This window comes from Hibiscus syriacus, unplaced genomic scaffold (assembly GCF_006381635.1).
Source record: "Hibiscus syriacus cultivar Baekdansim isolate YM2019G1 unplaced genomic scaffold, ASM638163v2 tig00002840_pilon, whole genome shotgun sequence".
Classification (NCBI taxonomy): Eukaryota; Viridiplantae; Streptophyta; class Magnoliopsida; order Malvales; family Malvaceae; genus Hibiscus; species Hibiscus syriacus.
The window spans coordinates 5940109-5952097 of NW_024061947.1; the positions used below are offsets into that span (position 1 = coordinate 5940109).

At 36.7% G+C, this 11989-nt stretch overlaps 1 protein-coding gene across 1 annotated transcript in view; it reads left to right on the forward strand.

Moving 5' to 3' along the window:
• The window catches only part of LOC120155599 (alpha-L-arabinofuranosidase 1-like), a 28987-nt gene that overhangs the window by 13814 nt on the left and 3184 nt on the right, over positions 1 to 11989 (forward strand). The window contains exons 8-11 of the mRNA XM_039167122.1: positions 147 to 292; positions 402 to 447; positions 578 to 630; positions 10868 to 11012. Coding sequence (XP_039023053.1) covers positions 147 to 292; positions 402 to 447; positions 578 to 630; positions 10868 to 11012 — 390 coding nt within the window. The remainder of the gene's footprint in view (positions 1 to 146; positions 293 to 401; positions 448 to 577; positions 631 to 10867; positions 11013 to 11989) is intronic.

The window sequence follows — 11989 nt, forward strand, 5'->3', positions numbered from 1 at the left end:
AATATTTCAGTTATAATATGCTGATCATTTGTCTTGTAAGTTTATTTGACACCTGCTGCCCTTGTGTGTTTTTAAGCGATAATTATATATATCACAAGTTATAAACATAAAAAAAATGATGTATATTCTTAATTATATTGTATTAGGTGGCTGTTTTGTGGAAGGTGAATGGTTAAGAAATGCTTTTCGCTGGAAAGCAAGTGTTGGACCTTGGGAAGAAAGACCTGGTCACTTTGGTGACGTTTGGATGTACTGGACTGATGATGGACTTGGTTACTTTGAGTTCCTTCAAGTGGGTATCTTATTCATTTGTAGTGTTAATAGATTTCTCCTGAGCATGGAGTACTTTAATTTATGCTGTTCAAGTGCTAGCATTTTAAATTATTATTATCTTCATACAGTTAGCAGAGGACCTTAGTGCATTGCCGATATGGGTGTTCAACAATGGTACTTTGCATGTGCTCTATTTGCTCCATCCTATCCATTAGTTATTTTCATTTTTTTTTAAAGTTATAGCAAGTTAACTAATTTCTTTAGTAACTTTGCCTTTTTCCTCGTGCTTTATCAAAATTTGCAGGAATTAGCCACAATGATCAAGTTGATACATCCAGTGTTAGGCCTTTTGTGCAAGTATGTCTCTTCAATTCTCCCTTTTGCCAATGATGGTGGTTAATAAGACTATTTTCTGATAATATTTATATGACTGAAGTTGGTTTAGCTTAAGCGTAATTGGTTAAGGGTGAGGATCTGCACTTGCTTTGCTGGAAATTTAAGGTATCTAAATCTAATTGATGGGATGAGGTAGCAGGGTTGGAATTTTAGGGTTTTGAGTAGCTAAAAAAATTCTTTTTCTATTAGTGGTAATCGGGTTGCTGAGTAATTAAAGATGAAGGCAAAGTTAATTATAGTTTCATGGAATGTCAGGGGTTTAGGAAGAAAAGAGAAACAGAGGGCTGTTTAGAGACTAGTTTCTACGATCTCTCCTTCATTTCTTTGGTTGCAAGAAACTAAAGCTAAGAAGATACAAAGATCTTTCTTAAGAAGAAGTGGGTTGAATAATCTTCAAGGTTTTATCGAATCCCCAGCGGATTGATCCTCAGGAGGGTTATTGTGCTAATGGGATGACAATGTGTTTGAATTGGAAAATCAGTACATTACTAGAAGATTTATTGCCATTTCTGGAAAATTTCGATCTAATCAACTTAGATGTGGATTCATTAATGTTTATGGTCCATCAGTGGAGGATGAGAAAGCTAATTTCTTTGAAGAGCTAAGCACGTTTATTTTTGGACAGAATCTTCCTGTTTGTGTGGGAGGGGACTTTAATGTTTACTTGCATGAGGAAGAGAAGATTGGTAGAGTTTAGAACAGGAATTCTATGGGGATGTTTAGTCAGTTTATCTCTCAATCAGGATTAACTGATTTTCCTTTGAATGGGGGTAGGTTCACTTGGTGTAATAACCAAGATATCCCAACATTTGTAAGACTGGACAGGTTCTTGGTTGATGGTCAATTCCTAGCTGCCTTTATTGATATTGTCCAATCCTTACTTCCCAGATCAGTGTCTGATCTATATCGCTTGAGAATGGAGATGCTAATTGGGGTAAAAAACCTTTTAGACTTTTCAATTATTTAATGGAAGAAGATGGTTTTGAGGAAATGATGAGTAGATCAATCTCAGATTGCAAGAAAAATCAGAGTAAGGCAGGAATTTTGAGTATTCTGAAGAGTTCGAAAATAGCTATCAAAGGGTGGGCTGGGAAGAGAAATCAGTTTCCAGGAGCTTCGATTTAGAAAGGAAGATTCACGAGTTAGAGGAGGAGGTCCAGCAGTTGCAAGATACAAGTGACAGGGGGATAGCAGCAGAGCTGAATTCCTTACGAATAGAATTATGGAGACTATACAAGATAGAGGAGCAGATTTGGTTCCATAACTCCATATCAAAGTGGGTAGAAGATGGGGATCGCAACACCAGATTTTTCCATACTTGTGCTTCAGTCAGAAGAAAGAGGAATGTTATGAATGCTTTAAAGGCAGAGGGAAGAATTATCCAAGATCCCTCTGTTATCAAAGCCACTGTCAAAGATCACTTTTTTAAATTTTTCAATGTTCGATCTACATTGGAAGTTGAAGACATAAGATTGGATTTCTCTAGAATTTCCTTGGAGCAAAGTCTACTTTTAGAAAAGGAATTTTCAGAGGAAGAAGTTTGGAGTAAACTAAAGTCGTGTGATAGCAACAAAGCGTCAGGTCCAGATGGTTTAAATCTGGTTTTTTTCAAAAGATTCTAGCATGTCCTTAAGAATGACATTATGAACTTTTTCCACAAATTTTACTTGGGGAAAGATTGGGAACATGGTATTAACCATACTTTCATTACTCTCATTCCAAAGGGATCCAACATTGGTGGTTTAGATGATTATAGACCTATAAGCTTAGTAGGAGGTGTATATAAGATCCTATCTAAGTGTCTTTCGAGGAGGTTAAGATGTTACATCAGAGACATCATTAGTCCGACACAATTTGCCTTCATCCCAGGTCATCAAATATTGGACTGTTCCCTTATTGCTAATGAGGGAATTGATTTTTGGAGGAAATTAGAAAAGAATGAAGAAATAATATGTGTCTTATTTCTTGAATGAGTACAAGGCTCCTTTTATACAGAGGGAAATTACAACAAAAAAAAGAAACTAATTAAAGCCAATATTTGACAGCTTCTTAGAAAACAAATCCTAGAATATCTCACAGATTATGACTAAATCAAGGCTTTCAATGACCAAATTTCCAACACTCTCCCTCAAGCTGGTTTAAAGATATCTTCCATAGCCAGCTTGCTAGTCAGATTACCAAATTGCTTCTTGTGTAGTCCCTTCGTTAGTACATCAGCTAATTGTTCATCAGTTGCAAGATATGTCATGCATATTATTCCCGCATTGACTTTCTCCTTGATGAAATGTTTATCCATTTCTATATGTTTCGTGCGATCATGAAGAACTGGATTATGAGCAATAGCAATAGCAGCTTTGTTGTCACAATAGACCTTCATTGGAGTCGAGTAAGAAAACTTCAATTCTTCAAGAATCCTTTTTATCCACATCGCCTCGCAGATTCCATGGGCAACGGCTCTGAATTCTGCTTTAGCACTACTTCTAGCTACCACATTTTGTTTTTTTACTCCGCCATGTAACTAGGTTTCCTCCAACAAAGGAACTGTATCCAGACATTGATCTTCTGTCTGTAACACTTCCTGCCCAATCTGCGTCTGTGTAGACTTCAACTTGAAGATGTCCATGTTTCTTGAACAATAAGCCTCTTCCTGGAGTTCCTTTAAAATATCTTAAGATCCTATAGACGGCCTCGAATGCTCCGCCCCTGGTGAGTGCATGAATTGACTTACCATGCTAACTGCAAAAGCAATATCAGGCCATGTATGAGTAGGGGTGTTCATTCGGTTAATTCGGTGGCCGAACCGACCGAACTACCATTTTCGAATTAACCGAACTTTTTTTTTTCTTTAACCGTTAACCGAACCGAACTTTTTTTCGAAAATATTAACCGAACCGAATAAATTTCGGTTAATTCGGTTAATTTTCGAATTAACCGAAATTTTTTAGAATTTTAGAATTTAATATTTTTTTAATTAAAAAAACAATTTACAATTAATTTAAATAATATCTAATTATAAATAATATCTAATTAATTTGATTCAAACATTTTGCATTTAGTTTTGATATTATTTTAATTAATTAATATTGATTTGAGTTTTAAATGGATTGGGCCTCTTAATATAATTATATTTTAAAGGTTAATTCGGTTAATTAACCGATTTCGAACTGAATTAACTGTTAACCGAATTCCAAAAAAATCCTTAACCGTTCCCCGACCGAATTAATTCGGTGGCCGACCGAATTAACCGAACTAATTCGGTTCGGTCGGTTAATTCGGTTAAAATCGAATTTTGAACACCCCTATGTATGAGACAAGTAAATCAACTTCCCTACAAGTCTCTGATATTGTTCCCTGTCCTTTACTTCAACCTTAGCAGCTTGTAACTTCAAGTTTGGCTCAACCGGAGTTTCAACCATCTTACAACCAAGTAGACCTATTTCTCCAAGGAGATCAAGAACATATTTTCTCTGATTGACAAATATGCCTTCCTTAGATCTTGCAAATTCCATTCCAAGGAAATACTTAAGAGCTCCCAGGTCCTTAATTTGGAACTCCTTTGCTAGTCTTTTCTTCAGAATAGTTAATTCTGTTTCATCATCACCAGTGAGAATAATATCACCAACATAAACAATCAAAATTGCAACTTTACCATCTTTTGAATGTTTATAAAATACTGTGTGATCAGCTTGACTCTGCAAGAAGCCATAACTGATAATTGTCTTTCCAAAGCGGTCAAACCAAGCTCTTGGTGACTGTTTGAGTCCATATAGTGACTTGTGTAATCTGCATACTTTGTTACTGCCAAGTTTCTTCTCAAATCCTGGCGGTAGGCTCATATACACCTCCTCTTCCAGATCACCATTGAGAAATGCATTTTTAACGTCAAGTTGATGTAGAGGCCAATCGGAGTTCACTGCAAGAGATAACAACACTCTAATAGAATTTATTTTAGCAACAGGAGCAAAAGTCTCTTGGTAGTCAATCCCATATGTCTGAGTAAAGCCTTTAGCCACCAATCTCGCCTTGTATCTCTCAACGCTTCCATCAGCTTTACTTTTTATTGTAAACACCCATTTACACCTAACTATTTTCTTTCCTTTGGGTAGATCGACAATCTCCCATGTACCACTTCTCCTTAGAGCATTCATCTCCTCCATGACTGCTAATTTCCAATTCGAATCATCCAATGCTTCCTGTATATTCCTTGGAACAAACAAATGTGAAATCCTAGATGTGAAAGTTTTATGGTTTTTTGATAGTCTGTGATAGGTAAGATATTTTGCAATGGGATGTTGAGTGCAATTTCGGACACCTTTCCTAAGTGCTATAGGGACATCAAGATCAGGAATACTAGGTGAATTGTTGGACAAAGTGGAGGAAATCAAAGGTGTAGTAGGGATAAGATTACCTGAAGTTTCGACACCAGAACTTAGATCTTCAAATTGGTTTCGTGCAGGGTTGATATTTGAGTCTTTATTTCTCAAATGAAATCTCTTCCTAGTATAAAATTGAAGCTCAGAATTCAAATCACGTTGATTAGTTTGTAGTACTTCTCCCCCTGAACGAGAATCTCCTTCATTAGGCACCAACAAACCTGGTTTTCCTAGGCAATCGTTATTAGAAACACTTGAATTTGGATTTTCAAAGCGACCACTCTCAGAAATGCGTGGTTTTTGTGTAGGATAAATGGCATTGGGTAGTGGGATAGAAATGTCCCAAAAATTGTCTTCTACATCACTTGTCTCCCCCTGAAGAGAATTTTTTGTGAAATAAGGTTTTGTTTCCAAAAACGACACATCCATACTCACATGATTTTTTTTTGTTTGAGGATCAAAACACTTATACCCCTTTTTATTTGAAGAGTACCCCAAAAAAATGCATTTAATAGCACGTGGGTTAAGTTTTGAACGAAATTGGCATGGAACATGAACATAGACAGTACATCCAAAAACTTTGACAGGTAACTCAGAAAACAACCTTGTTCTAGGAAAAGATGATTTTAGGCAATCGAGTGGTGTTTTGTATGTTAACACCTTAGTAGGCATCCTATTTATCAAGTAAGCGGCTGTTAAAACTGCTTCACCCCATAAGTATTTGGGAACATGCATGTAAAACATTATGGCACGTGCTACTTCAAGTAAATGTTTATTTTTCGTTCTGCAATGCCATTTTGTTGAGGGGTATCCCGACATGTAGAGTGATGAAAAATCCCTTTCTCTTTCAAAAAATCACCTAAGTGCTCATTAAAATATTCTGTTCCATTGTCAGAATGTAAAATACTAATCTTGGTTTGAAATTGGTTTTCAATCAGAGTGTAAAAATTTTTGAATAAATCTTTCACGTCAGACTTTTTATTCATTAGATAAATCCAACATAACCGTGTGTGGTCATCAATAAAAGTAACAAACCACCTTTTACCAAAAATAATAGTAACTTTAGAAGGGCCCCAAACATCACTATGAAACAGATAAAAAGGTTTGGAGGCCTGATAATCTTTTGGTAAATAAGGGGAACAACGGTTTTTTGAAAAAAATGCAATTTTCACAATGAAAAGAAGAACAATCAATCCCTTTAAATAATTCTGGAAATAAGTGTTTCAAATAAAGAAAACTAGGATGTCCTAGTCTATAGTGCCACAACATTATTTTTTCTCGAACAGAAATTGAACTAGTACCACTAAAGCTCTGAACTTTTTTATTACTGATAGATACTTCAAAGTAATAAAGACCTTCAATCATCCTAGCACGTCCAATCATCATCCCCGAGTTTTGGTCCTGAAATTCACAATGTGATTCAAAGAAGGTAATGCAACAATTAGAATCTCTAGATAGTTTACTGACAGACAAAATATTGCAGGCTAATTTAGGGACATAAAGAACATTATTGAGATTAATTTTCTTTGCCAGTTTAATGAGTCCTTTTCCTGCAATAGGTGAAAAACTACCATCGGCAATTCTATTTTTTTCATTTCCAAGGCAAGGTGAATATGTATTAAATAAATGAGAAAAACTAGTCATGTGATCTGAGGCTCTGGAATCTATTATCCACGGAGAGGAATTTAGACTACCTGTTTGTGCCAAAGAAACACTAGGAATACCGGATGAGAAATTGGATTTTATCAGTTTCAAGAGTTGATCAATCTGCTCTTTGTTGAAGGGACCTGAGTCGGCTTCACTTGCAGTAGGAATTCCACGATTCTTCTCTCCTTGCTTGTTGCTTTTCCAGTTAGCAGGTTTTCCATGAATTTTCCAACATGTCTCACGTGTATGGCGGGGTTTGTTGCAAAAATCGCACCACCCGTGGTTTATCATCAGACCTGCGCTGGTAGTTTGCTGCCTTGTAGGTTGCAACATCACTCAATAAGGCAAAATTTTCAATTAACTCACCAATACTCTTCTTTTTGAGCATGACATTCCTTATGCTTTCTTCTCTTCTAACTTCGGCAAATACTTCGCCAATGGATGGAAGAGGAGGTCTGCCAATAATCCTTCCTCGTACTTCATCAAACTCAACATTGAGGCCGGCAAGAAACTTGTAAATACGACTATCTTCTACAGTTTTCTTATGGTGATTACAGTCGTCAATACTTTTCCATTCGTATGTGTTAAAGAGATCAAGATCCTGCCACAGCCTTTTCAACGAATGGAAATATGTGGTGACAGAATTATCTCCTTGACGAATCTCCTCCAATTTTAAAGTCAACTCAAAAACCTAAGATTGGTTGCCTAGGTCAGAATACATCTGACTAACATTATCCCACAATTCTTTTGCAGTAGGATAGCACATGTAATTGGAGCTTATGTCCTCCTCCATGGAATTGACCAGCCATGTCATAACCATGGAGTTTTCAGCATCCCAAGTAGCGTATAGTGGATCATCAACAGCAGGAGCCTTCTTGTCACCAGTGATGTAACCGATTTTCCCTTGCCCACAAATATACATCTGGACTGATTGTAACCATCGAAGGAAGTTGTCACCATTTAAGCGGATGGTGGTGATTTGGACAGAATGAGAATTGGAGTGGTGCTGCAGAGTGGCCGCGGCAGGGGTTGAGGTGATTTCCGACGCGACTTCGGACATGGCTACAGTGATTTTGGAACTATTGTGTTTTAGGGTTAAGACACGATTATGGCTCTGACACCAAATTAGAAAAGAATGAAGAAATAATATGTGTCTTATTTCTTGAATGAGTACAAGGCTCCTTTTATACAGAGGGAAATTACAACAAAAAAAGAAACTAATTAGAGCCAATATTTGACAGGTTCTACTTTCCTACTTTTTCTTGATTTACATAGAAAACAAATCCTAGAATATCTCACAGATTATGACTAAATCAAGGCTTTCAATGACCAAATTTCCAATAGAGGAAAAAAGGGCTCAAGGGTTGCGTCTTTAAAGTTGACTACAAGAAGGCATATGATACTGTTGATTGGCCTATTTTGTTCAAGGTAATGGAGAAAATGGGTTTTTGGCTCCAGATGGATTGGATGGATAAGGAAATGTGTATCCTCAGCTTCCGTTTCAATTTTGGTCAATGGCGTTCCTATTGAGGAATTCCCAATGGCAAAGGGTCTTCGTCAGGGTTGTTCTCTGTCTCCATTATTGTTCAATCTAGTTGGGGAACTTCTGAATTTACTACTTCTAAAGGCAGTCTCTGAGTGGTTTTTCTCTGGAATGGCTATAGGTAGGGAGGAGGCGTTTTTTTAATTTAACTCATTTGCATTTCGCTGATGATTTTGTGGAGCGTCAAAGATGCAAATTTTGAATGTAAAGAGGGTTCTTAGAGTGTTTGAAGTTATGTCTGGTCTTCAGCTGAATTTAAAGAAATGCAAACTGTTTGGTATTAACACCACTCAAGAAGTTCAAGAATGGGCAAATTCTATTGGTTGTTCAATTGGGTGCTTTCCTTCAGATTATCTTGGATTACCCCTTGGTGCTACTAGGAACTCACAAGCTCATTGAGACCCGGTGGTTCAAAATTTCTACAGAAAACTTGCTGGTTTGAAGGCTTCTACTCTTTCATTAGCTGGGAGATTGGTATTGGTTAAGTCGGTCTTATGCTCGCTTCCTAATTATTTCTTGTCGATGTTTAAGATTCCAGCCTCGGTTTACAAAATCCTCAATGCGATCATGTCTAATTTCTTATGGGGAGGCGGCAATGGGAAAAAAAAGATACATTGGGTTAATTGGTCTACTGTGTGTAAACCAAAGAATGAGGGAGGTCTGGGAGTACTGGATCTAAATTTGATGAACAGAGCTTTATTAGGGAAATGGTCATGGAGGTTTGCTAACGAAAGAAATTATGTTTGGAGGAGAATGATTTGCAGCAAATACAATATTGATTCATCCCTACTATTGTTCGACAGTAAGATTCCAGCTCAAGCTTCTTGGATTTGGAGATCAGTCGTGAATAACCATTTCGAAGATGACTCTTTCGGTTCTAAGTTTCGAAGTTTGTGTAGCTTTCAAGCCGGTGATGGAAAGTTTATTCGGTTTTGGCATGATATTTGGGCTATGGATTATCCACTCTTGGTCATTTTTCCTAGACTGTTTTCGATTACTTCAAACAAGATTAGCAAATTATGTGAGTTCGGGGAACATCGACTATGGGTTGGATTTGGAATGTTCAATTCCGAAGAAATTTAAATGATTGGGAATTTGAACAATGGTCAAATTTGATGGTTATCATTTCCAATTTTTTCACTTTCCAAAGATTCCAACGATGGTTTGATATGGAAAGGCAGTGAGGATGGTGTGTATTTTGTTAGCTCTTGTGTCAAGCTGTGTTCTTCAGGATCAGAGGAGGTTCATTTCTGGAAAAATATAATTTAGAGGGGACTGCTTCCTCCAAAAGTGGAATCCTTTATGTAGCAAGTTGTTCTTCAGAAGCTGGCATGTAAGACTGAACTGGTTAAAAAAGGGGTTCAGGGCATTGATGATGTTTTATGTCCTCTTTGCAATTTAGTGGAGGAGTCTTCCTCACATTTATTTTTTTCTTGTTCTGTTGCGTGGTCTTTATGGAATAAATTCTTGAAGTTATGGAGGTTCAATTCTATTTTTCATACTAATGCCAAGATTTTTCTCCAATCCTGGGAAGATTTGAAGAAAAATTCTACGATATGGTCATTTGTTCCAGGGGTTGTTCTATGGACCATTTGGAAAGTCAGGAATTCCATTGTGTTCGAAGGGGGGAAGTTAGATCAGACAGAATTATTTTTCTTAGCAAGGTTTAGGCTTGCTTCATGGTTTTTAGCCAAGTATAAAGAGATCTCTATCCCCAAGGATTCTCTTATCTCAAATCCTTCTCTAGGGGATTCTTGTTCCTCCTCCAATAAGGTGGTTGTAACAAAGATCCTTTGGCTTCCTCCTCCTAAGGGCTTTATTAAATTGAATGTTGATGCTACTTCTAGTTCGGACTGGAATAGAAGTGGATTAGGTAGAGTTTTAAGAGATTATACTGATTTGATTGTAGGTTCTTTCAAGGAGTCTTCTGGTCCAGGCCCTCCAACCTTGATGGAGCTTAAAGCAATTCACAAGGGATTATCTTTCTTTGTCTCTTTTTTTGGAATTTAAAAGGATCGTTTGATAATAGAGAGTGATAGCCGAGTGGCAGTGGACTGGATTAAGAACGTTGAATTATGCCCAGATGTGTATGCTTTTATTGTGAAAGACATAGTTGATAGGCTTAAAGTTTTTCAAGGAATTGTTAGATGGGTTGCTAGGACGGATAACTTAGAGGCTGACGCCTTAGCTAAGGTAGGAATAGGCTGAGTTCAGTGTGGTTGTTTATGATTGTTTTTTGGTTTTCTATTTCTGTACGGGGTGTTTCTTTGTTGTATTTCTTATGTACCTTTCTTGTGATGAATAAAATCTAAAGGCACTCTTTTCCTCCTTCCGCCGATTAAGGAGTTTCCCTATGAGCTCCATTAATCAAGAAGGGGGTTTTTAACGAGGTCTACAATTCTCAATTCTTATCAAAAACATTATTCTCTTCTTTTTGTAGAAAACAAAATTTAATAATGCTTGGTATAAATTTAAAAAAAAATTATGTATTTTGCAAACTTTCCAATGAGATTAGGAGAAAAAAGTTCAAGAATGGTCTTATTATATGTGGTTACTTTGTCTTTTACCATCTTTCTTTATAATGGTTTCTTTCTTCTTTCTTTTGATGATATTCTTTATAACATGTTGATTTTAGGAAGCCCTTGATGGCCTTGAGTTTGCTAGAGGTGATTCGAATTCTAGGTGGGGTGTTGTTCGAGCGGCAATGGGACACCCTGAACCCTTTGATTTGAGATATGTTGCCGTTGGCAATGAGGATTGTGGGAAGAAGAATTATCGAGGTTGGATAACTTATCATGCTTGCATATGCATATTTATGTGAATTTGTTGGTGAGATGGTAGTTATAAATGAGAAACTTTTATAGTTTTTTTTTTAACATTAATAACCTTTTTTGTCAAAAAAAGATTAGTTGTTGAAGGAAAATTCACCTTGTATGGTCCATATGAGGGTGATGTAGAGTCTAGCCTGTGAGTATTTGGTGTTGTGAAATTTTAAAAAACAGTGCTGTCTTAGGAGACATGAAAAGCTTTTATCCATTGCACAAGGATTGCTGGTACACGTTTACTATTTAGGTGGGTCAGCTTGTTTTCAAGAGTGATTGGATTTGCAGTTGTTAGTTTCTATAATTTGATGTGTGTCCCTCAGAAGCATAAGAGCTCATATATATAATTAGTTATCGGGGATGGACCGAAGGGGGTGCGGTCAAACCCCCTAGAAATTTCAAATTCCCTTATATTTTAGTTATTCTTTGTATTTTCTATTGATTATCTTATTTCACACCCCCTAAATTTTTTTGGTATAAACACCAGTATCCGACCTATTGATCGACTAATCTGGATCAGGTACTGCAGATGCGACACCCCCTAAATTTTTAATATAACTTTTTAAGTTCATGCCCTTTGACTGAAATTCCTGCGTCTGTACTTATTGTGGTTTTGTGAACTATATTATGCTCATGGCCTAGTTTCAGGAATATCGATGTTTAGTTCCACATTGTGATTGGGCCGCAAATCTCTGATTTTGAAAAGTGTGCTTGAAAATTTGTGGTTGGCAAACAATGATGAAAGCAATTTTCCTGAATCCTGAGTGAAATTTTTTAATACAAATATCACAGAAGTTACTGTCTGCCTGTATCGCTTAACCAGTGTTTTTACCCAAACATGATAAGAAATTCGATAGGTTACTGCAGTTCTTTAGCAGTAAATGGTTATTTAATTTAGAAATATCAGTGTGGAGAGTCACTTCCCCCTCCTGTTT